The sequence below is a fragment of the Acinonyx jubatus genome, chromosome D4, assembly GCF_027475565.1.
Source record: "Acinonyx jubatus isolate Ajub_Pintada_27869175 chromosome D4, VMU_Ajub_asm_v1.0, whole genome shotgun sequence".
NCBI classification, from domain to species: Eukaryota; Metazoa; Chordata; class Mammalia; order Carnivora; family Felidae; genus Acinonyx; species Acinonyx jubatus.
In genome coordinates this window covers 92,433,140-92,459,039 of record NC_069391.1, presented here as the reverse complement: position 1 = coordinate 92,459,039, position 25,900 = coordinate 92,433,140, and the positions used below count along the sequence as shown (strand labels likewise).

The 25,900-nt window shown below is 40.1% G+C and overlaps 2 protein-coding genes across 6 annotated transcripts in view; one reads left to right on the top strand and one right to left on the bottom strand.

The window, feature by feature from the left end:
- CENPP (centromere protein P) overlaps nucleotides 1-25,900 on the top strand; it is a 227,909-nt gene that overhangs the window by 88,292 nt on the left and 113,717 nt on the right. The gene's annotated exons all lie outside the window — the stretch shown is intronic.
- Nucleotides 985-12,059, bottom strand: OMD (osteomodulin). Of its 2 annotated transcripts, XM_015080759.3 has the most exons (3): nucleotides 11,771-12,059; nucleotides 5,284-6,261; nucleotides 985-4,368 (listed from the first exon to the last, which is right to left on the bottom strand). In XM_015080759.3, the coding sequence occupies exons 2-3, from the start codon at nucleotides 6,221-6,223 to the stop codon at nucleotides 4,061-4,063; spliced, it is 1,248 nt and encodes a 415-aa protein (XP_014936245.1). In that variant the 5' UTR covers nucleotides 6,224-6,261; nucleotides 11,771-12,059; the 3' UTR covers nucleotides 985-4,060. The 2 variants fall into 2 exon arrangements, with proteins under 2 accessions (XP_014936245.1, XP_053061409.1); XM_053205434.1 differs by lacking the exon at nucleotides 11,771-12,059 and having other exon boundaries at nucleotides 5,284-6,275.

Sequence of the window (25,900 nt, the reverse complement as noted above, 5' to 3'; positions counted from 1 at the left end):
GAGTGTGACCTTACTGTAGCCAGAGGAGCCAGGTGGCAGAGGGCCCAGCCAGGGGGTGGAGGGAACTCGGTTCTGCCCTGGCAGGCTGTCCAGAGATGGTATGGAAAGCTGAACTAAGAGATAGTGACCTGGAATATGTTTGTTTGGGGCCTGTGATTTAAGTACCCTCTTTTCTCTCCCTAAGAAGACCCTTAGCGAAATCTTTCTTGTTCACTAATCTTTTGTACAGATAGAATCAAGGAAGGAACCCCCAGAGATGCTGGCTGCTTTCTGGGGTCTCTGAGAAAGCACCCAGGTCTGACATCAGGGGGCACACAGATGGAGCAGCCTGCTAGGCTGGCTGTGCTGAAGTACTGGTTGCTGCTTGTCTGGTACCTAGAACTGGCATGCACTTTATTAAATGCTTTGTCGTATGTATCGTTTCTCTTTATGCTTTTAGTAGCCCTATGAGAACCAGCTTTCTTGTAGGAATGCGGAAAGGGAGGCTTCAGAGCTCCCTCTGTACCTGACTCACAGGCATCTGGCTTGGACGACCGACCGGGTCTGGCTTCTGCCAGAGCTTATCAAATTTCACATTCCTTGTTTTGGATTGCTAAATTGTGCAATTCTATTCTTCACAAAGGCTGCTGTCTGAGGATTTTTAAAAAATCAACTTAGAAAAAAATCAGTTTAGGAGGATATAAACAGAAGCTCCAGAATTCTGAAAACTGGAATGTTTTATTTCATTTTGTTTTTAAGCAGTGCAAGAGGTGAAGGAAGTAATTGCCACATACTTATATTCATCTCACCTCAGGAGCTTGTTCCTCCCACTCCTGGCCATAAGTTCCTGCTCGCACATCACAGTCCCACCTCTTCTTGAAATTTGAGCTACTTCTCCAAGTCCTGGCCAGAAATAGTTGGGACATCTGTGCTCACATCATCTTTATTTGTTACTGCCACGTTAGCATTTTCTTTCTTCCTTCCTTGTGTTGGAATGAGTTGATCTTTCTTTGTTATAGTTTTTAACAGCTTTATTGAGGCAATTCACATCCCATACAGTTCACCCTTTTAAAATCTGTGATTCAGTAATTTTTAGTATCTTTAGACTTGTACAACCATCACCACAGTCAATTTTAGAACATATTCATCACCCCAGAAACATACCCTCTGCTCGTTAACAGTTACTCCCCACTTTCCCACTCTTGCCCTCGCCCCAGCCCCAGGCACGCTGTGGTCTTTCTGTGTCTATAGATTTGCCCCTCTGGATACTTCATACAAATGGGATCAGGCAGTATACAGTCTTATGTGACGGAGTTTTCACTTAGCATGGTATTTTCGTGGTTCATATATGTCACAGCATGATGTATCAGTACTTCTTCTCTTGGCTGGATAATATTCCACCGTGTGGATGGACCACATTTTATTTATCCATTCATCATCTGATGGACATTTGGGTGCTTTCCACTTTTTCACTATTAATGGATAATGCTGCTACCAACATTTGTTTCCAAATGTTTCTGTGCTCTGTGCCAACATATGTGTTCATTTCTCTTGAATCTATGTCTTGGAGTGGAATTGCTACATAAGTGAGTCTAATTTTTTGAAGAATGGCCAGACTGCTTTCCTGGGCGGCTGTACCATTCGACATCCCCACCAGCAGTGTGGGAAAGGCTACTTTCCCTACCTCCTTGCTAATACCATCTGTTACTTGTCTGTCTTTTTGATTCTAGCCGTCCCAGGGAAAGTGAAAGGGTCTCTCATTGTAGTTTTCGTTTTTATTTCCTCGATGGCTTCTCATAAAATTTTAAATTGTTTTAGGTTAGAAATATTTATATCATTTTTATCTCCTGAAACACCCATAGTACTTTCCAATATTCGCTCATAATAAATATTTAAATTTATGAGCCTATTTTTTAAAGTTTCAATAAAGGGGGAGGTGGTCCCTAAATTTTTTTTTTTTTACCTCTGTTGAAAGTGTGCTTTGTCCATATTATTAGCATTTTGCTCTGTTACCCTCATACTTGTATCTTGTGGTGTCACAGATGCACATGTGCTTTCTGTCTTGTGCCTTCATTGCAAACTCTATGAACCAAATGACCTCATGAATGTTCATTGGACTGTTGTTTGTGTTCATTCTGAATTGTTGAGCTTGTCCTTATGGACAGGTGGGTGTTCTGTTTCTGCTAAATGCTGATAACCTACCCAAAGAAATAAAGAGCATTAGGGGCTTCCTTTTACACTTTATCTCCAATACTCACCACTTGAAAACTCCTAAAATAGTTTTGTCTGATGCTTGCCTGTTGTCCATATTGTTACCGTTTATTCTTTGGGGTCCCTGCATAGGTAGCTCCCATCTGTATTTATTCTTCATCTGAGGAACTCTGTGAAATGTTAGCCTGGTAAATCGAGAAAGGTCATCACAGAAGCTCCATCATCTTCATTATAAGGCATACTTAAGATACTTCAAAATAAAAGAATATATAATAGATGCTTCTAAGGTTTTAAAGAAGACATCAAACTTGTCCAAATTTTAAAGGAACTCTATTCAAATTTAGCGCTAATTAAGTAAATGTTGGCTGATACACATATATATTTCTAATATATCATGCTAGGAAGATGTGTTTTAATAATGCTGGCATATTGTTGTGTGCTAAATTAACCTTTTGAGCAAAGCAGTTATTTATTAGCAATTCTTTATGTAACTACAACACAAAAAGACTTTCTGTAGTGAGTTTACTATAAAACCATTTATCTTGGGGCACCTGGGTGGTTCATTCGATTCAGTGTCCAGCTTCGGCTCAGGTCATGATCTTGCAGTTCGTGGGATCGAGCCCCACATCGGTCTCTGTGCGGACAGCTCAGAGCCTGGAGCCTGCTTCAGATTCTGTGTCTCCCTCTCTCTCTGCCCCTCCCCCACTCATTCTCTCCCTCTCTCTCTCGCTCTCTCGCTCTCTCTCTCGCTCTCTCACTCTTTCTCTGACTCTCTGTCTCTGTCTCTCTCTCAAAAATAATAAACGTTAAAAAAAAAAATTTATCCCAGTTAAAATGGAAGACATTGTTTTGGACAGTTGCTGAAATCTGCTAAAATATGGATTGTGATGAGATAATTTGGTGGTTTTTAGTTATCCAAATGCAGATTTTGTTGCCTTGGTGCTCTGAGAGAAAACAAAGACCAGTTGATTTCATGAAACTACGCGTCTTAGACCCTTAGTAGAATGGTTTCTTTTGAAAACCAGAAGTATCCTCTGTTGCTCTAAATGGTAGGGCCAAAGAGATGGATACCCTGGTGGCAAGATTTCACACACAAGTGTGCAAGTGTGCAAGTTTTTCTGGAGACCAGGTTGAAGAAAACAACTTACTCCTAAATGAATGGCTGCCCATTACATGAATGTCACTTGGGGAGTCTCAACACCGTCCGCCTAGTGATTCAAAGCACAGGGCCTGTAGTTCTCAGCTTCTAATGCTATTGTTTTCATCACTCTTAGAACAGTTACTTTTACTTGAGATGGCATACTTTGTTCTCAGCTTGATAACACTGTTATGTTGAAAGTTAAGTGTTTTTTTTTACATTTTATTTTATGTATTTTGAGGAGAGAGATTGTGTGCGCAAGCACGGGAGAGAGGGAGGGAGGGAGGGAGGGAGGGAGGGAGGGAGGGAGGGAGAGAGAGAGAGAGAGAGAGAGAGAGAGAGAGAGAGAGAGAGAGAGAGAATATCCCAAGCAGGCTCCAGGCTGTCAGTGCAGAGCCCGATGCAGGCAGGGCTCAGTCTCAGGAACCATGAGATCATGACCTGAGCCAAAATCAAGAGTTGGACGCTCAACCTACTGAGCCACCCTGGCACCCCTAAAGTTGAGTTTTTATTCCCACTTGTCATTCTGATTTATATTTCTGAAGACTTGTATCATTTTAAGTAGGTTTGAACCTTATGTAATGATGCAGATGTTACCAAGAACTTAAATTCGGTCTGATCTTATACTAATACATGATTCTAGATATTATTGTAAGCTATCCATGTTTAGTTAAGTTTATACTGAATAATGTATAAAAATCATAAATGTATACTTATAGTTTCTTGTCATTCTTAACTTCCATAATAGTGAGGGTCAATGTTTTCTTCTGTTTCTTCTTGTTCTGGACCTTCTTGTTGATCATCACGTTCTTCACTCTCTGCATCACCTGGAAATCTCCTGAAAACTTGGGTCTTCAGCTGTATTGTTTGACCATCAGTGCTTCTTTGCTCACCATAATAAATAGTGTGTAGAAGAGGGAAGCAGAGGGAAATGTATGAGCTTATTGGCTCTTTTAGTTTATTTTGGTCCATACGAATGTATGTTAAATGGTGGTAATGTAGTGGGTCAATAGATGGACACATCACTGTAACATTGATATCTGAAAAATACAAATTAAAAATTAATCTTGCTGCATTACATCTAGAATCCTACATTGGATTTTGTTAAAATATGAGGTATAGTTTTATTACTTAAAATACTTATAGGTGGGATTGTGTTCAATTAGTTTTTATAGTAATCAAATAATAAAGAAAATGAAATGACAAATGAATTCTATATTATCAAACGAATGATGGCTTTAAGAGTATACTTATCTTAATGAGCACAGAATAATGTATAGAATTATTGTTGTACAACTGAAACTAATATAGCACTGTATATTAACTATACTGTAATTTAAATTTTTAAGAAAATGATGGCTTCGTTGGCTATTTAATTATGTAACAAATATTTAAGTGATAGTTATTAATAGAAAGAATCTCAGGGGCGCCTAGGTGGCTCAGTTGGTTGGGCATCTGACTTCGGCTCAAGTCATGATCTCACAGTTCATGAGTTCAAGCCTCGCGTTGGGCTCTGTGCTGACAGCTCAGAGCCTGGAGCCTGCTTCTGTCTCTGTGTCTCCCTCTCTCTCTGCCCCCACCCTGCTTGTGCTCTGTCTCTCTGCCTTTCAGAAATAAATAAACGTTAAAAAAATTTTTTTTTAATTAAAATAAAAAAAAAAAAAAAACCTCAAAAAGAAAAAAGTGAAAATCACCTGGAGTCCCACTACTCAGGATACTCCCATTTTTTCACGTACTCTACAGTACTACTTCTCAATGCTTCAAGTGATGAAATTTAATATAAAAGAGTATAAACTTTATAGCACACCTTTCTGAGGCCACCTTCTGCCATTTCCCTAGCTACTTCAAATCAACCATTTTCAGCAATGTGTAAAGCATAGAGTTTTTGAAGATTTGTTCTTTAAAAGGTCAGAATACTATTGTTTGTCTTTAAAAAATAATGAAATTTTACATACTTTCAATTTCGTTATTTTCTAGGTATAGGTGTTGTAAATTCCTTGGAATATAGAATGCTTGTTTCAGTTTGTTGTGTCCAACATTGAGCTCTATAAGGTTGGAAAGATTAAAAATATTATATGGGATGTCTTGTAGTTTGTTGTGTGACATTCGTAGAGCATTAAGTTTTGGAAGTTCACTGAAGTAATTTTCTGGTATGGAAGAAATTGAGTTATTTTCTAAAGACAGGTACATAAGTGAAGAAGGCAGACCAGGAGGCATGGATTCTAATCTGTTATTACATAAGTTGAGCTGCATTAATTTTTTCATTTTAGCAAGTATGTTTTCTTGTAACATGGAATCTTCAAGATGATTATAACAGAGATCAAGCATTGTCAAGTTTACTAGCCCGTCCATGGCATTTGTCTGCAATCTGGAGATCTCATTGTAGCCAAGAAGAAGTCTTTCCAAAGACTTGGGAAGAGGAAATGGAAATTCTTCTAAGTTGTTATGCTGTAGATGAAGTTGTAGTAGATTTGACAACTTAGCAAACACACCATAATCAATCTTTTGAGATGTAATCTTGTTGTGGCTGAGATTGATTTCTTTAAGATAAGTTGCATTGATGAATGAATCTGCAGTCACAGCCTCAATTTCGTTGAACTGAAGATAGACTTGCTGTATGTGAGCTGGGACACGCGGGATAGTCTTGAGTTTGCGATTGTCACAGTACATTGATGATGGAAAGTTGGGTGGGCAGAAGCATTCAGTGGCACAGCCTAACATGTACTGATGAAAAGGAACTTGATAGTCCTCATTCTGATGAAATTGAAATTCTGGTTGGTAGACATCATCTGGCTCTTGATCATAATCTTCATCCCATTGATAATTTTCATATTGGCAGTATACTTTGACTCCAAAAAAGCAGAAAAGGACACATGCTGGACTTAAAAAGCCCATGTTCTTTTTTTTTTTTTTTTTTTTTTTTTTTTTTTGTCCTATTACAAGGAGAAAGGAAATATATTGTGGGAAAAGTGACTAAAACTTAGAATAATTCTTATATAAATTGACAGTTACATAAAATGCATAATATCTGTATCTGTACTGAAATAAAAGAATATCCAGAATGAACAGGCAATGCTGAAACCAAAATTAATGTTTAAGTACCAGTAAGGTGGTATCAAAAAAGTCATGGGGCAACTGGGTGGCTTACTCCGTTAAGCATCCTACTCTTGATTTCGGCTCAGATCATGATCTCACTATGATGAGATCAAGTCCCACGTAGGGTGGAGTGTGGAGCCTGCTTGGAATTCTCTCTCTATGCCTCCCCCGCTCATTCTCTCTCTCTCTCTCTCTTTTTCTCTCAAAATAAATACACCTTAAAAACAAAAAGGTCACACTTTGCATTGTATCAGACTACATAACCATCTTTTAAGAGAATCCAAGTTTGTCTTGCTTGCTGTAGATTTACAATAATAACATGATCTCTCTCAACCCCACAGCTGGGTACCCCCTCCACTAAAAATGCTGGGTGTTCTGTATCTATTTGGTCCCTTCAGTGGTGGTCACTGCCTATGAGAGGAGAGACTCTATGTCTTACTTAATATTAACCAACACTTTCCCACTTCTCTTTTCTGTTTCCTGATGCTCTTTTCTGCCCTTAGAAGAATATGAAACATTCCACTTTATGTAAGAGCTTGAGATATTAAAAATAGCTATCATGTTTCCTCTTAGTGTTTTCTGTCCAAACCTAACCATGATTTCAAATTTTCCTCCACGAAACCATTTCCAGGACCCAATTATTTTGCCTTTGACTCTACTTGAATAATTGCTTCAAATCCTAAATACAACATTTACAGTCTGCAGTGTTTTAGCCTCTAATAGGTTATTCTATACACGTTTCTTTCTTTCCACTAATGTTTTTATGTTAAGTTCTAGATAAACAGTATTGACAACAAACCGGTCTCCCAGGAGTTGAGGTGTGGTGGAGAATCAGAGATGGGCAGTACAGGGAATAGGAGGGTATGTGGAGTAAGATTTAAAGGAGGGAGCTCTCAGCTCGAGAAACCCTGTTAACTTCAAGTTGTGGCAAGTGGTGGATGGTGTACTGGACAAGGAACCTGAAGACCGTTATTTCAGGCTGTCACTTGTGATGGTCACGTAACATAGCTGCCTCTTGCCTCATCAATAAAATGAGAATTGTAATTGCTTATCTGCTTATATCAACTGGTCGTTACAGTCATGTGAGGAATGTGTGTAAAAGTGCTTTGCAAATTAGAAAGTGATCCAGATGGAATAAATTTGTTATTTCGGTAAAGGTTAAAGCAAAAAACAAAACAAAACAAAAAACAAAAACCCTATCTCTTTTGTTCTGAGGCTATTTTTCTGTACCATTCTTATTCAGGGTTTCATGAGAATTAATGTCAAAAGGTTACTGTGTGTCATGATATGACTTATCTCTGATTCCCCCAGAACAGTACTAGCCATTTTTCATCATTGGGATAATTGAAAAAGTAGTTTCTTAAATCATGGTCTCTAACAGACCCCATTTGAGAAAGTCTCTCCCAGACTCTAGCATCTAGTTTCTTGTTTATTTTCCTGTCAGAAACTAAAAATGTGTAGAATGTAATCATGTGTTTATGTGGGACTTGAAGGCGTTAGTTAAGTAGAGTTAGGGACCCTTGATCTTTTGTTCCCCTCAGTGGTATTTCCTGCCGTGCACCCACACACCATGGGCCTTGTCATTTCCAGTGTGCAGCTCCTTTACACCTGACTTGTCTTCATAATTTACTCCACGTATTGATTCCAACTGCAGTAATTCCACAGTTTCAGTGGCACCTAAATACATGGATCCCACTGTGTTCTCCCTGCCCTTCGCTCATACCTTCCAGTGTACTCAGGTCCTCTTAGCAGCCTGGACCCGCAGCACTGTTGCCCCCTGTCTGCAAATGCCCTAGGCCCGCTGGCCCTTTCATCCTCATCCTCGTCCCATGAACTCCAAACCTGGTTCCTTCAGTTATCCATCTGCTCACAGCCTGACTCACGCAGCAGAGTCAGTGGAGAGAAAACAGACCACGCCATCTGGTCTCACTTTAAGTTCAAGAGCACTCGATGCTGCTCAATGACATCTCCTTCTAGACAAGCCTCTAAAGCCTCATTCCCCACTGGTTTTGGATGATGACCTTGCTGTTGCTGCCTTTTTTTTTTTTTTTTTAACTAAGAAGATAGGATGAAACAATTGTTTATTCATGTATAGTTTGTTATCCCTACCTACACAGTATGCCAAAATAGCAATGGTTTGATCTTTTTTTTTAATGTTTATTTATTTATTTATTTTGAGAGGGAGAGAGAGAGAGCACCTATGCATGGGAGGGCCAAAGAGAGAGGGAGAGAGAATCCCAAGCAGGCTCTGTGCTGTCGGTATGGAGACCAATGCAGGGCTCAAACCCACAAACTCTGAGATCATGACCTGAGCTGAAATCAAGAGACACTCAACCCACTGAGCCACCCAGGCGCCCCAGTGGTTTGATCTTTTAAAACAATCTGTGATTTTGAAACTCAGTTTTCTTTTACAAATCTAAATAGACTCCATGCATTGTTGCTTTTTATCCATGGGATTCATGGAAGATGAGGCATTTGAACTGGAGTCTGAAGCAATATTAAGGTTCCCATAGAGGAAAGCAGGGAGAAAGATTTGCAGATACAAGAGATGAGCAAAATATGTAAACAACACAGAGTAGGGCATCTGGGAAATAGTGGCTAGCTGTTGAAGGAGCAAAGTAAGACTGTTGCAGCCAGTCTGGACCAGAATTTAGAGGGCCTGAATTCTGAGCTGTGGAATCTGCACTCAGGGAATGAGCACCTAATTTAATTTATTCATGTAGTCAAGCCTGGTTCTCATACTTAGGTGGGAAAGAGTCCTGGGGGGAGTGTGGTCTCATCCCAGAGGGCAGTCACATGGTGCTGGGAAGCTTGGGAGCGCCCTGTAGCCTGCCACCGTTAGTACCTGTGCTAGATGTGTGTGAACACAGCTAGTAATCCACATTACAAATATGAGTAATTAGTTAGTTAGCTTGGTTGAGTTAACTTCAGTTAATGGTTGTCTGGAATTAACGTCTGGGTGTGAGACATTGTGCTTGGTGGGGGAAACACATGGAAAGAGCAAACAGCTTATGGGGAGACACAACACAGCAAACCAATTCTCAGAGGGCAATAAGGCTCACAGCAGAGACCCCACTGGCCATGGGCACAGCGGCTTAACCCTGCTTGGGACAGACAAGGAAGTCTTGGTAGCATCATTTGGTCTAATGTTGGGAGTTTAGCAAGAATGGGTATAGAGCATCCTATACATTTTACTCACTAGTTGATAATATTTTATGTGTTAAATTTGTATATTTTATTGTACTCATTATAGTAGATCATATTAACTTTTTAAAGTCCGTGTCATACTTCACTTCAGTCTCACTGCACTAGGGGTTTTGCTGTTAGGTTGCTGTGCCTCACAAGGTAGAAGCCAAGGGACAGAGATGTGCAGGTGGGGGGCAGGGGTTGGAAGCTGACTGTTTCACAGATAAACTTTGAAGTGAGCATTGCTCATCAGAGCTCTGAAGTTCATCCTTGTATTAAGAACATTAGCAAGAAATAAACAAAACAAAAAACATTAGCAATAATCAATTAGTAACCTTACGTTTGAGAATTAACATCATGGCTCTAATCAACAATTATGAGAAATTATTGGGGAAAAAGGAAACCTGGATGATACTTTTGATCCTGCACTTAATTGCATACCTTCGATTTCAAATCAAGACCTTATGATGGGGTGTCTCTGAAAATAAAGGGTTCTTTCGTGTTGCCAGATTTTGGTCTTGGCCACCTGTGAAGACAGGCTTTCCCTAAGGACAGGTTGTCTTCTTAGTCATCCCCTGAGGACCTTGGCTCTGTAGCCAAGTATAGCCTGGTCCCACTTCTTTTGACCAAGTCCAGTTTTTTGGTCTGAGATCAACCCTGTCTCCATGCATAGGCCCAATATTTTCTGTTCATCTTAATCTTCAGCTTCATCCCTGGTTAGTTTGCCTGTTAAAATTGCCTCTACTTCTTTTTATCCAAATTTTCCACTTAACTGATCTCTTCCCAGCCATTTGCTAACCATGTTTTTATTACTTCTGCCTTTTCATGTGGTACGGTTTATGCCTTGTTCCCTCCGGGGCAGCTCATAGCAAACCAGCACATTCACTGTCAGTTTGCCCATTTCCTGACCTAACTTCTGGCAGAATCTAGTACAATGCACAGGTGTATAAGCGCTGAAAGGTTTGTTGAATGGAGGATTGGATTAGTAAATTGCAGATTACGTCTTGTTAGCGATGCTTGTCCCTACTAATGCTGATTATTTCTAGGTGTTATTTTGCCACAGTGGTTTTTTTAAATGGACACAGTCAGAGAGAACATGGCTGTTCTCTCCCAGTGGTGTCTCCATCACAGCATGCTATTCCCATTACATAGAGGAGTAGAAAAATAACAGATGTGAACGGGAAACTTTAAAGCAAAGGAAAACATATGTTAACCGTTTTTTTTTTTAAACATCCACTAACATGAATTTTTTGTATTATGGCTACAAATGTTTCTATGTTGTAACATTTCTCTTAATTGGGAAAAAGCACTTGTGTTTTCATAAGAAATCTTTAATTAAAATGAGATCAAACTTTGCTCTGGAAAGTGTAAAGTAATTGGAAAGGCTCACTGCATTTTATCATTTTAAAGACTCAATTACGTCATTGGTATGCCATACAAACTAGGGTCTAAGAAACCAAAGTGTTAGTATATGACTCAGATTTCTTTCCGAAGCAGTTTTAAATTTAACTCTATAAAAGTGAAGCAGTATACATCCCTGTTAACACCCAAGGCCTAAGGAAGTAAGAGTCTTTTGCTATTAGAAATATGAACATTTCAAATTTTTTTTAGCCAGAATACATTTAAATCTTAATTAACTGAAACCCAAAAAACTATTTCCTTTATGCTAGATAGAGCACTCACATCTTCCCTTTCAGGCAGAGACAAATGAAAGCAAAACCATGTTACTGTCAAGGATCTGGTCAACAGAGAAATTTTAAGAAAATGTCTTGGAAATTTGTACAAATATCCTTCTTCCCCGTCACCCTGCTCGGGTGTATGGCTCACAGACATTTGCTAGTTTCTGTCATTTAAAGTTGAGAGAGGAGGAGACAAAATCATTCCATTAACCTGAGAATCTGTCATTCTGAATAACAAACAAGAAAATCTAAACAAAGATTATTTATTGGGTAAATATTAAGTTAGAAAGTTAAAATCACTGTTATCACTTCTTTCTTTGAATATTTGTGCTAATCAGAGTTTTAATGTAGCTTTTCTCAGATACTGTTCTCTCATGATGGCTGCCGGCTATTTTAATGTTAAACAAATCAAATCTACTTAAAAAATTTTTAACAGTAGGAATACTTTCTTAAAAAATTGAAAATTATTTTATCGTCATACCTGTTGAGTTTGCTTTAGTTTTCAGGGGTTGATGAATTTGCAAATCCTGTAAATTGAATCAGATATTCCTAAATTCTTTAACTGAGTCTCTTAAAAATCCACAGTGACTGTGTGTCCAGACAAGGCTGTCCTTGAATTACTGTAGCAATTTAAGCAAATATAATCTGCTTGGAAAACACTTGGCTTGAATTAAAATTATGTGTTTCTTTTCATTATCCAAAACTTTGTGGATTCAAATTGAGATGCTTGTGCTGTGGGTCAGATTTATGTGGCTTACTTCCCCCCCTTTTCCCCTTAATTTTGGTTTGAGGTGTGGCAAGAATTTCCTCTAATATGAAAGGCAAACAGAACTAAATGAAACAGCATGTACTGATTACTGTTTTTATTTTCATTTTCATGCCAAGGAATTCTCCAAATTAAGGTCCCCTGTGACATGGAGCTCAGCTTCTCAGCAGTTTAAGGTGGAACTCAGAGCCGTCTTGAAATGGGGCTTGTCTGAACCGTTATGTTCACACTGCTGCTTCCCTTTATGAAGACAGGGAACCAAGATTAGAAACATAAACATTCCTCTATAGAGTAATGTCTAGTTAACTTTTTAAATGAAGGAGTTTGTCATTAGTGACAGATTAAAGATAGGACTTTTCTACACAGAGAATTTTATCTTCTTTTCTGTTTGCTATCCCCATTCTCACCTTCCTCCACTGGAATGCCTGCCGATAACCTTTGAAACAAAAATTAATCTGGCGACAGAATTTAGTGTCTTATACTCAGAAGGTAGAACTCTGATTTGCCTGTTTACAGTAGCACAAAAAATATTTTACAGTATCGACTGAGATGGAAATAGAAGCTTCTGTTGACCAACTACTGTTGCTTTTATTTTGTAGATGTAGAAAATCTCATTTCAGTGAGTTGTCTGTCCTGAAGAGTAGTGGTAGAGTAGCAGTTAACTGCTTAAATGCTACATTTTTATACTAGTGTTTTCATATTTTCAGCAGAGAGTTAACTTGTATTTCTTGGCAGTGAACTTGGAGCTCATTGTTTGGAAGGCTCTTTAAAGTTTGTACAAAGTAATAAGGTAAAATGAATCCTGGAATTTGTTTTTGTGTCCTCAAGTAGTGTTTACCATTAGATTTTTACAAAGAAATCACCAGATTTATTTTCTTGTACTTCAGGTTTTTTTTAAGCTTGCTGTGTTTCAAGTGATGCTTGGCAGTATTGTAAAAATCTCATCTATTATTTGAGACACTGGTATGTAAAACATGGCAGACCATATCTGGGCCAAGATTTCATCTTGTTACTGATCTTGTCCATATGTTTCCTATTAGTCTTTGTTCTTAAGGCTTCCACACTAAGGAAGAGAGAGCAAATCTGTGTAATTTTTCCAAAAGTCATTGTATGTACCCTCACAGTTCTTTTGGAAGATAAACTTTAAATTGAAAATTTAATTGTTCTATAATTCTTCATTTAACACACTGTGATTTGAATTTCTGAGTAATTGTGTTGTTCATCTTCCTAACAAATGTGAAAAGAATGTGTATCAGTCAGTAGCTAGAGCACAGAAAATCACACGTGTCTAGGAGATTTGAAAGAGGTGGACTGTGTCCAGGAGGCATGGGTTGGGGGCAGGGGGATCCGGGGAGTGCTGGCTCAGTCAGGTCTTAGAGGACAAAGCAGAAGCTGTAAGTGATGGTCATCGTTCACGGTTTCAGGCTGGTGGTTATAATTGCAGCAGTTTGGAGAGAGAAGTCCACTGAATCCGTGAAAAGTCTAAGTTATAATCTATGATTTTAATTTAATTGAGTAGATATAGTATCTTCATAGCTGAATAGTGCTGGCAGAGAAAGGTCAGACTGACACCTGCTGAATTGTGGTAATTAAGGACTGTTTTCATTACATTCATTCAGCTAATACTTATTGAGCACATGCTTTGTTCAAGGCAATTTTAAGTGTTAGGTACTCAGCAGCAAGTCCCTGTTGTCAGGAAAAGTAAGATAGAAAATAGATGAAGTGGTACCAAGTGCAGTGGAGGAGAATAAAGCAAGATGGGGGATTAACAGGAATGACACGGGCACAGGCCAGCAGTTCCGACGCTCCTGTGCACACCTGTGTGGCTGATGGGGGAGCCAGATGTCCCGCTGCTGGACGGAAGGTACAGACAAGCAAGGGGAGGCAGTGGGAACGACACACGCAGCGAGGGGCCAGAGTGGAGACCTCAGCATGAGCTCACGTTCGGGCTGCTCACACACAGCTGGCGCCAGGCAGACATGCTTCTAGACGTGTGTGTGCACACGGGCCGGGGTACAACACCTGTCTCCTGGCCCTGTCGGCTGGGAGCGCGGAGAAGCAGTGACTGTCCAAGAGCAGCAAACAGCCAGATCTTGGCCTCAAACACCATTCTCCAGTAAAAGAAACCAGGCTCCTTGAAGAAATGACTGATTGCAGGACTGGGACACGGAGCATTCACGATGAGCTGGGAGCACCTATAGCACCAGGAAGCAAGAGATATAGGAAATCTCTGTACCTTCTCAGTTTTGGTGTGAACTTAAAATTGCTCTAAAAAGTAAACGTCTGTTAATAAAAGTTTTAAGAAAGGAAGCTACTATTTTAGATAGTTTTGCAAAGACCTGAATATAGTGAAGGAGCAGGCCAAGTTGGTATCAGAATGGAGAAGACAGTATGGCTGGGGGTGAGTGATCTCAGCAGGGAGGGTATCCTCAGAGAGGCAGCCAGGACCAGCGTCTAGGTCTGACATGCTTGGAAGCCTCAGCCTCACAACCTCCCACATCAGGTCAGTTTGGGAGGCACACATGACCCTTCGCCGACGAACTGCCTCCATCAGAGCGACCATTCAGGGAGCCCTTCAGTAGTCTGACCACTAGACGTCACACGTGCCCGGCAGACAGCGTCCATCTGTGTGCATCTGCCCTCACTGACTGGCTTCCATTCTTTTCCCATAAATGGTGGCCCCATCCCAACTGCACCCACTGTCTGATGGAAGCCAGAAGTCTGGGAGTTCTCTAGATAGTGCATCCCAGAGTGTGGCGCAAGAGCCATCCGTGTCTGAATTTGCAGGGGCTGCTGATTTAAGGTTCAGGTGGCAGCATCTCCGTGCCTTGGACCTGCAGAATCAGAAGCTCTAGATGCAGCCCCAGGAACTTACACTGTTAGCATGTGTTGCGGGTGCCGTGAAAACTTGAGAACCACCGGTCTCACTGTCAGATTGGGTCTGCTACTTGAGCCCTTTGTGGTCTAGCACAGGAGTATCTTTTTGTTGTGTCTGTGTCTCGTGGTCTTCCTGCCACCATCTTTTTTCCAGTGACCAGCAACTCTCCCTGAGATGTTGCAGTAGTGTCTTGACTTGTCTCCCTGTGTTCACACATCTCCCTCTCTAACCCATCTTTCAGTTTATTCTCTATAAAAGTAAATCTCACTGTACAGTGCTTCTGCTTAGAATCCTCCAGTGTTGCCTCATATTTTAAAATAAAGTCCAAAGATAGGGGCACCTGGCTGGCTCAGTTAGTAGAACATGTGAACATGTTTGGTATAAAACCGAGGAAGGGGCGGGGAGAAGAAATTAAAAATATATATATAAATAAGTAAAAATACATTCCAAACATGACCTTCTCATTTAAAGAATTCTGACACCTACCTCTTGCCCATTCTTGGACCGGGTGACTTGTCTTTCTGGCCTCCAGCTGCCTGCTCCTTCCTCTTCCTTCAGACACCAGCTGGGTACCCTAACAATTCAACTCATTTCTGACACTGTCTCTACAGAGTTGGCATCACATCCCACAGGTTAAGGGCTCACTCCCCCAAGACTGTCCCCACCTTGGATGCCAGGCACAGCACAACTAGTAGGTTTGCAGCGTACCCACCACCTCTGTGCCGCCGGGCTGCAGGTTCCCACAGCCTCTCTTCAGGTTTTATAATTTGCTGTAATGGCCCACAGAACTCAAATGCTTATATTTATTGAATTATTATTTAATAAAGCATATGGTAAAGGCTGCAGGCATAAAGCCAGATGAAGGGATACGTAATGTGAGGTCTAGGGAGGCCCTAAGTCTAGGAGCTTCTGTCCCCTTGGAATTGAGGTATACTCTGCTCTCGGTTCTTGGACATGCCCACCAGCCAAAGATCTCTCTGAACCCTGGACTTGAATTGAAGGGTTTTTGTGGAGGCTTCTGCATGTAGGTGTGATGGATGGTTAACCCAATCTTGAGCCCCTCTTCTTCCTCAGAGGATGGGGGATGGGGCTGAAAGTTCCAAGCTTCTCATCATGGCAGGTCTTTCTTATGACCACCAGCCATCAAGGAACCCACCCAGAGTCACCTCCTTAGAACAAAAGATACCATTACCACCCAGGAAATTCCAAGGACTTAGGACCTGTATGTCAGGAACTGGGGGCCGACACCAAATACATATTTCTATGTCACAAGGTATACCACGAAAACTCCCTGCAGCTTCTATTCCCAACCCCCTGCTTCCCATCCCAGTAGCCACTGCTAAGGACCCATACGTTGTAGGACTCCAGGGACACTTTCACGGCCCTTGAGACCTTCAGTAGAATAGTGTGGTTATTTTCTTGCGAATCTTTCTAGACTTATTTTATGCACCTAGAAGCAAATATATATATATATTTAAAAATTATTATTTTTAGAAAGAATTCTTGCATGAAATTTTTGGTTTTTAAAAAATTTTTTTTAATGTTTTTATTTATTTTTGAGACAGAGAGAGACAGAGCATGAGCAAGGGAGGGGCAGAGAGAGAGGGAGACAGAATCTGAAGCAGGTTCCAGGCTCCGAGCTGTCAGCACAGAGCCCGATGTGGGGCTCAAACTCATGGACCGTGAGATTATGACCTGAGCCGAAGTCAGACGCTCAACCCACTGAGCCACCCAGGCACCCCCAAATTTTTGATGTTTTTAATCTTTTCCTAATATAAGCGCTGATGCAATTAACAACTTTTTATACATCATTGCATGTGTGTGCAGCTACACTTGAGGGATAAATCTGCAGACAGGGGCCTCTCTCCACGGAGAGCATCAAGGGCACGTGTCGAATCCTCCTTGCTGTGCTTGCTTGATCAGGGTGATCTGGTGGGTGAAAGTGGTGCCATGCTTGGGGCATCCACTTTTCTTACTGTGAGTCTGTTGGAATATCTCTGACATTTTACATCTGTGTCTGCGGCTTTTTCTGGAGCAGTCCGTGTCTTTTTTACTTTTTTTTCTGTTGTGTTGTAGGTCTTTTTCTGGTTAAGTTTTGGGATTTCTTTATAAGGGAAGTTAGGCCTATGTGCTGTGACTTAAAACTGTTATTTTCCAGTTTGTCATTTGTCCTTTGACTTTGCTTGTGACCATTTTGCCACAACGACTTGACGTTGAGTTTCTTCGTTTCTACTTAAGGCTCTCTGGCTTTTTGTGTCAGAGTCAGAACCACCTTCCCCACTTCCCCATTATCAGAAAAATTCTCCCATGGTTTCTTCTAGGACCACTACGGTTTCTTTCATTGTTTTTAGTTTTTGCCCTTAAACCTCTGATTTGTTAGAATTTATAGTTCCTGTACGGTGTCATTCACCTGAATGTTTTGCGGACGCTCTCCCCATGTCCCAGTGGTGTCCCTTGAACAACCGCTTTCCCCTGTTCAGTGTGAAAGGCCGCTGTTCCCACAGCAGAGTGAGTTTTTCCTGGACATTCCACTCTTTTCTCTTGAGCTGTCTGTCTGCTATATGGTTATTTTATAAAACCATCCTTAACGTGGCCCCTGGTGTTGATTTATCTGATACCTTACATTCTACTGTAATCAGTACTTGTTAATTGATTTTTTAAATTAAAGATGTTACTTTCAGATAATTGCAGACACTTACACATTGTAAGAAATAACGCAGAGAGATCTTATGTGTGCTATAGCCTATTTCCCCTAATGATAACATAGTTATCAAAACTTGCAAAACTGTATAGTATGTTAGTTACCACAACCAGGATATTGAGGGTGCGGCCATCAAATAAAGGATGTTACCCTTTTATAGCCACAGAAATGTCTTGCTTGTCTCCCTCCCTTCCCTAGCTCCTGACAGGTAATCTATTCTGTTGTTCCAATTTTGTTATTTTAAGAATATTATATAGGGGTGCCTGGGTGGCTCAGTCGGTTAAGCGTCCGACTTCAGCTCAGGTCACAATTTCGTGGTCCGTGAGTTCGAGCCCCGCCTGGAGCCTGCTTCCGATTCTGTGTCTCCCTCTCTCTCTAGCCCTCCCCCATTCATGCTGTCTCTCTCTGTCTCAAAAATAAATAAACGTTAAAAAAAATTTTTTTTAATAAAAAAAGAATATTATATAAATGGAATAATATAATACATAACCTTTTGGAATTGACAGTTTACTCAGCATCAGTCTGTGAAGATTCATACAGGTTGTTGATCAGGTTGTATATCAATTTATTCTGTTTCGTTACTACTGTTCCTTAAAAAGGATGTATTTATGAGTGGTTTAACTGTTCATCTGCTGAAGACTGTGGGTTGCTCTGGTCTGGGGCTATTACTAATAAACATACTGTAAACACTCCTATACAGATATTTATGTGAACATCCGTCTCCATCTCTCTGGGGTAGATGCTGAGGACTGTAACTGCTGGGTCACATGGTAAGCCCATGTTTAGTTTTAAAACATCTTACGAACTGTTTGCCGTTTTAAATTCCCACTGGCCAAGTATGAGAGATCCACTGTCTGTACATCCTCAGCATCTGGTGTTACCTTGAAATCAGATAGAACGAGTCTTCCCTTTCTTCCAGAATTATTGTGCCTATTCTGGTTCCTTTGCCCTTCCACATAAGTTTTGGAATAACATCATCTCTATCTACAAAAAATCTTGGTGGAATTTTGGTAGGAATTACAATAAAAATGTATAGCAAATTTTGCCTGTTTTTTTAAAGGTTTATTTTATTTATTTATTTTTTTAAAGTTTATTTATTTTGAGAGAGAGAGAGAGAGAAAGCATGAATGGGGGAGGGCCAGAGAGAGAAGAAAGCAAGAATCCCAAGCAGGCTCCACACCACCAGCACGGAGCCTGATGCGGGGCTTGAATCCACAAACCGTGAGATTATGACCTGAGCCTAAGTTGGATGCATAACTGACTGAGCCACCCAGGGGCCCCGAAAGGTTTTATTTTTAATTAATCTCAGAGCCCAATATGAGGCTTGAATTTACAACCCTGAGATCAGGAGTCACATGCTCTACTGACTGAGCCAGCCAGGCGCCCCTTTAATTAGGTTGTTTGTCTTATTATGAGCGAAGGGTTCTTTACATATTCTGAATACAAGTCCTTTTATCAGCTATGTGGCTTACAATCTTTTTTCTTCCAGTCCATGGCACAAGTTTTTCATTTTCTTAATAGCATCTTTTGGTACACATACATTAATTTTGTAAAGCCCAAATTATTTTTTTTTCTTTTATAGTTTTTTCATGCCTTTTGGCGTCAAGTCTAAGAATTAATTGCCTGACTAACTGGTTAAAGATTTCTTCCTATCTTCTTATAGAAGTTTGTAGTTTTATCTCTTAAATTTGGGGCTATGATCTGAGTTAGGTGTTTGTTGTTTTTTTTTTAACGTTTACTTATTTTGAGAGAGAGAAACAGAGCATGAGCAAGGGAGGGACAGAGAGAGGGGGAGACACAGAATCCGAAGCAGGCTCCAGGCTCTGAGCTGTCAGTACAGAGCCCGATGCGGGGCTCGAACTCACAAGCTGTGAGATCGTGACCTGAGCCAAAGTTGGACGCTCAACTGACTGAGCCACACAGGTGCCCTTTATTTTGAGTTAGTTTTTGAATGCATTGTGAGGTTAGGGTCTAATTAGTTCACTTTTTTTTTTGCATGTGAATTTGCACATGAATATTCCAACTCTTCCAGGAGAATATGTTGAAAAGATGATTATTTCCCCATTGAATTACCTTGATATCTTCACCAAAAATCTGTTAACCGTGAATGTACAGGTTTGTTTCTAGATTTTCAGTTCTGTTCTATTGTAGCCTTACTGGTTACAACAGCTTTATATTACATTTTGCCATTAGGTAGTATACATCCTCCAACTTTGTTCTTTTTCTAAATTGTTTTCATTGTTGCAAGCTTTTTTGTGTTTCTCTGTGATTTGGGGAACTGGTGTGTGTGTGTGCGTGTGCTGTCATAAGGTAACATGATGATTGAGTGCTTGGTATTTGAACATTGCATTTAAATGCTTAGTTTATTGTTGTCATATGGTATGGGCTCAGTAAATGCTAGCTACTGTTCTTTTCTTGTAAGATTTAAAAATTTTTTTTAAATGTTTATTTATTTTTGAGAGAGAGAGAGAGGCAGAGTGCGAGCAGAGGAGGGGCAGAGAGGGAGACACAGAATCCAAAGCAGGGTCCAGGTTCTGAGCTGTCAGCACAGAGCCCAATGTGGGCCTCGAACCCACAAACCTTTGAAATCATGACCTGAGCTGAAGTTGGATGCTTAACTGACTGAGCCACCCAGGCGCCCCTTGCTTGCAAGATTGTATAGTCTTGTGAGGATACTTAGATATTCTATAAGTATATAAAGCATAATTCTGCTTGTCCATTTTTCAGATATTCCGTTCCTTTGTTTTCCTAATTCCTATTAGGAAATTAGGAATTTCCTATTTTTTATTAGTCAGACCATGTGTGACTGCTTCTAGGTAGATGCCCTTGTTCACCTTTTTTTTAAAGATTTATTTTGAAGTGATCTGTACCCAATGTGGGCTTCAACTTACAACCCCCAAGACCAAGAGTCACATGCTCTAACAACTGAGCCAGCCGGGTGCCCCCATCATGTGTTTAACTTTTTAAAATATGAAAGTAGTGTTTAAGATTAATTTTTTTTAATGTCTGTTGTCTGTATTTTCAGGCTTGCACAGTATATTAGAATAAGACTGCCCTCCCATGGTGAAAATTCGGTAATTGTCTAATAAATTTAAGGGGCTCTTTTTTAAATTTTTTTTAATGTTTATTTATTTTTGAGAGAGACAGAGATAGAATGCGAGTGGGTTAGGGGCAGAGAGAGGTGGGGACACAATTGGAAGCAGGCTCCAGGCTCTGAGCTGTCAGCACAGAGCCCGATGCGGGACTCGAAATCACGAGCTGTGAGATCATGACCTAAGCCGAAGTCGGACACTCAACCAACTGAGCCACCCAGGCGCCCCAATGGGCTCGTTTGGGGGGGGGGGGGAATTTAGAAATATGTATCTTTTTTAAGGTATGTGAATTAGAGATAGGCTATTCTGTGATCTCAAAATGGGCAGAGACAGTAGACTCCCCATAGCTGTAGGGTCACAGTGACTAACCAGCCCCAGAGGCTAGTCCGCACAGCTTGTCGTAAGTCACGGGTCTTAAGTCTCCTGTTCTCTCTGGGGAAACAGTTTGCTAAGTTCTCTTGGTCCCTTTGCTCCAGATGCCACTCCATCTTTGTCCTTCTGTTTCTTGGGGGATACCGTTTTATAGCCAACCCTTTCCTTCAATCCCATCTTAGAATTCCTAAGAGTCACCTTTGAGACTTAATCCAACATCCTCTGTGTTTTCTGTGGAATTATATAGTATCGCTACAAGTACCCTTTAGGTGAGAGGAACACTTTGGTTTCTTCAAGGTATTGAAATGAGTAGGCATATGGATGAGAGGGGGATTTACAGACCCAGGAAGCAGAACTGCCCTTATGTTTCCTCAGGTTAGCAGTTATTCAGCAAATTTATAAAAAGAAACTTTTAAGGAGTGAGCTGTGCTGCTGGTGGCCAAGTTCTGATTGGAGGAAGGAGTTAATGAATGGATGTTTGCTGGGGTGGGGAGGGAGGAGGGGGAGGTGGACGTGTGGGCCGGGAAGGGCTTGGACGAGCCTCTGGGGTGATGAACATAGTTTGTATCCTGATCTGCTTCCAACAAAAGGTGCTAAGACAACTGGATATCCACATCATACCACATGCAGAAATTAACTCAAAATGGAACACAGACCGAAGTGTAAGAGCTAAAACTGCTGAATATTAGGAGAAAACATGGATGTCAGTTTTTATGACCTTGGATTACACAACGGTTTCTCAGCTGTGACACTAAAAGCACAAAAAAACAAAAGAAATTTAATTAAAATCAAAATTTAATATTTTTTAATGTTTATTTTTGAAGGAGTAGAAGTGAGGGAAGGGCAGAGAGAAGGGGACAAAGGATCTGAAGCGGGCTCTGCACTAACAGCAGAGAACCTGATGTGGGGCTTGAACTCATGAACCGTGAGATCATGACCCTAGCTGAAGTCAGACACTTAACCGACTGAACCACTCAGCTAACCCCTTGAGATTTTTTTTCTATCTTGAAGTCCTTAATAAACCCAGTAAGTTGTCATGATTCATCTGTTTCCAAACTTTAATGGATTTCAAGTGAGTAATATTTTATATTCACCATAAAATGGGTTTGTGGCAAAAAACTTTGGTTGTTTATAATTTTTATTAGTGATTTGTTTATTTGTAAACTTATAACCAAAAATGGTTAACAGCTGTGGGATGAAGAACAAACATTAACAACAGGAAAGTAATTGCAGTGATTTCAGGAATCATTTCCAGCAGTTTGAAATTTTTTGTTCTTTTTTAGAAAAAGGTTAACTTAGGGGCGCCTGGGTGGCTCAGTCGGTTGAGCGTCCGACTTCGGCTCAGGTCATGATCTCACGGTTCGTGGGTTCGAGCTCCGCATCGGGCTGTGTACTGACAGCTCAGAGCCTGGAGCCTGCTTCGGATTCTGTGTCTCCCTCTCTCTCTGACCCTCCCCCATTCATGCTCTGTCTCTCTCTGTCTCAAAAATAAATAAACGTTAAAAAAATTTAAAAAAAGAAAAAAAAGGAAAAGGTTAACTTAGCTACTTTAAATTCTGCTACTGAGATAATAGACTGATTTGTTTGTTTAGGTAATTTTTTTTTTGTTTTTTTTGTTTTTAATTTTTTAATGTTTATTCATTTTTGAGAAAGTGTGTGCATGTGCATATGTGCACATGAGCAGGGAGGGGCAGAGAGAGAGGGAGACACAGAATCCGAAGCAGGCTCCAGGCTCTGAGCTGCCAGCACAGAGCACGATGCGGGGCTCGAACTCACAGACCGAGAGATCAAGACCTGAGCTGAAGTCGGACACTCAACCCACTGAGCCACCGAGGTGCTGTTTAGGTAATTCTAACCTTATGAATTTGATTATTAATTTCAAGACCTGGATTTTTACAATTTCAGTGAACTTTGACTTTTCTTATGTTCTTGTAAGTGACATATCACAGTTTTATTTTTATGATACATTGTAGTAAAATGGGTTATTGAAATCATTGGAACTTTAGAATATTTTAATTTTAATATGATTATCAATGTAATACAATCTCTTTAAGGACATCACAGTCTTTAATTTTTCTCATCAGTCAGTAATTGTCCAGTATAACAGTTACTCATATTTTATGAAACTTTATGGCTTACAAATCATTTTCACATTTTGTTTTTGTAACTGATGTATAGTCGACATACACTGTTATATTAGTTTCTGCTGATTGGACAAGTCATTACAGCACTCAGTGTTCAGTGTGGTAAACATACTCGTCATCTGTCACCACACGTTACTGCAGTATCATTGACTATATTCCCTGTGACTTACTTATGTTATAACTGGAAGTTTGTACCCTTAATCCCCCCACCCACATCTCCTCTGGCAACCACTAGTTTGTTCTTTGTATTTAAGTCTGTTTGGTTTTTTTGTTTGTTGGTTTGTTTTGTCTTAAATTCCACATATAAGTAGTCATGTAGTATTTATCTTTCTCTAACTCATTTCACTTAGCATCATACCTTCAGGGTATATTCATATTGTCACTAATTGCACGTTTTCATTCTTTTTCTTTGTTTTTTCAATATATGAAATTTATTGTCAAATTGGTTTCCACACAACACCCAGTGCTCATCCCAAAAGCTGCCCTCCTCAATACCCATCACCCACCCACCCCTCCCTCCCACCCCCTATCAACCCTCAGTTTGTTCTCAGTTTTTAACAGTCTCTTATGTTTTGGCTCTCTCCCACTCTAACCTCTTTTTTTTTTTTTTTCCTTCCCTTCCCCCATGGGTTTCTGTTAATTGGTACAGCTGCTCTGGAAAGCAGTGTGGAGGTTCCTCAGAAAATTAAAAATAGACCTACCCTATGACCCAGCAATAGCGCTGCTAGGAATTTATCCAAGGGATACAGGAGTACTGATGCATAGGGGCACTTGTACCCCAATGTTTATAGCAGCACTCTCAACAATAGCCAAATTATGGAAAGAGCCTAAATGTCCATCAACGGATGAATGGATAAAGAAATTGTGGTTTATATACACAATGGAATACTACGTGGCAATGAGAAAGAATGAAATACGGCCTTTTGTAGCAACATGGATGGAACTGGAGAGTGTGATGCTAAGTGAAATAAGCCATACAGAGAAAGACAGATACCATATGGTTTCACTCTTATGTGGATCCTAAGAAACGTTTTCATTCTTTTTTATGGGTTAGTAGTATTCATCTGAGTAGTATTCAGCCGTAAAAAAGATGTATACACCACATCTTCTTTAGCTGTTCATCTGTGGATGGACACTTGGACTGCTTCTGTATCGTGGTTATTGTAAATAATGCTGCAGTAAATGTATGGGTGCATCTACCTTTACAAATTAGTGTTTTCATTTTCTTTGGGTAAACAACCAGTAGTGGAATTAACTGGTTCATACGGTATTTCTGTTTTTAATTTTGAGGGACCTCCATACTGTTCTCCACACTGGCTCCATGAATTTACATCCCCTCCAACAGTGCATGAAGGTTCCTTTTTCTCCACATCCTCCTCCACACTTATTATTTCTTGTCTTCTTCATCTTAGCCATTTGTGCAAGTGGGAAGTGATACCTCATTGTGGTTTTGATTTGTATTTCCCTGACGATGAGTGATGTTGAGCATCTTTTTATGTGTCTGTTGGCATCTGAATGTCCTCTTTGGAAAAATGTCTCTTCAGACTCTTGCCCTTTTTTAAATCAGATGTTTGCTTTTTTCGTGTTGAGTTGTATAAGTTCCTTATATATTTTGGATACTAACCCTTTATCGGATATGTCATTTGCAAATCTCTCCTCCTGTTCAATAGGTTGTCTTTTAGTTTTGTTAATGCTTTCCTTCGCTGTGCAAATGCTTTTTATTTTGGTGTAGTTCCAGTAGTTTATTTTTGTTCTTGTTTCCATGGCCTGGGGAGACATATCCATAAATATGTTGCTATGGCCAATGTTCAAGAGATTATTTGTCTATGTTTTCTTTTAGTTTTATGGTTTCGGGTCTGACATTTAGGTCTTTAATCTATTTTGAGTTATTTTTTGTGTATGGTGTAACAAACTGGTCCAGATTCTTTCTTTTGCATGTTGCTGTCCAGTTTTCCCGGTACCAGTACCATTGTACTTTTCCCCATTGTATATTCTTGCCTCCTTTGTAGTAGACTAATTGACCTATAAATATGGGTTTATTTCTGAGCTCTCTATTCTGTTCTATTGATCTATGAGTTTTGTGCTAGAACCATACTATTTTGATCACTACAGCTTTGTGTAGTTTACCTTGAAATCTGGTGTTGTGGTACCTGCAGCTTTTTTCTTTCTCAAGATTACTTTGGCTATTCATGGTCTTCTGTGGTTCCATACAAATTTTAGTATTATTTTTTCTCATTCCTTGAAAATTCACATACATTTTGTCATTCAATCTCATGGCAACATAACTGATCAGTATTGTCACGACTGCCCTTTGTAGATGAGGAGACTGGCTCAAAGAGATATTGACTTGCCAGAGCTATAAATGGAGCTGGATTTCTGGGTTTGTTCTTCCAACTCAAACTCTGTATTCCTGGGCTTATCCTGTTATGTCACTACTGGTGGTTAACTTTTATTATCTTAATCACACTTGGATCTTATCCCTACAGCTTTATAAACAAAAGTAACTGTTTGCTTTAGGTTTCCAAACTTGGGTCAGAGTTTAAGAAATTAAGTAAATTTCCTATAAAGCATTATTCTCAACCAGCTGCAATTTGACACTGGCGTCTCCTGGGTAGAGACTTTCCACACCCCCCACCCCCTACCAGTACGGTCCAGCCC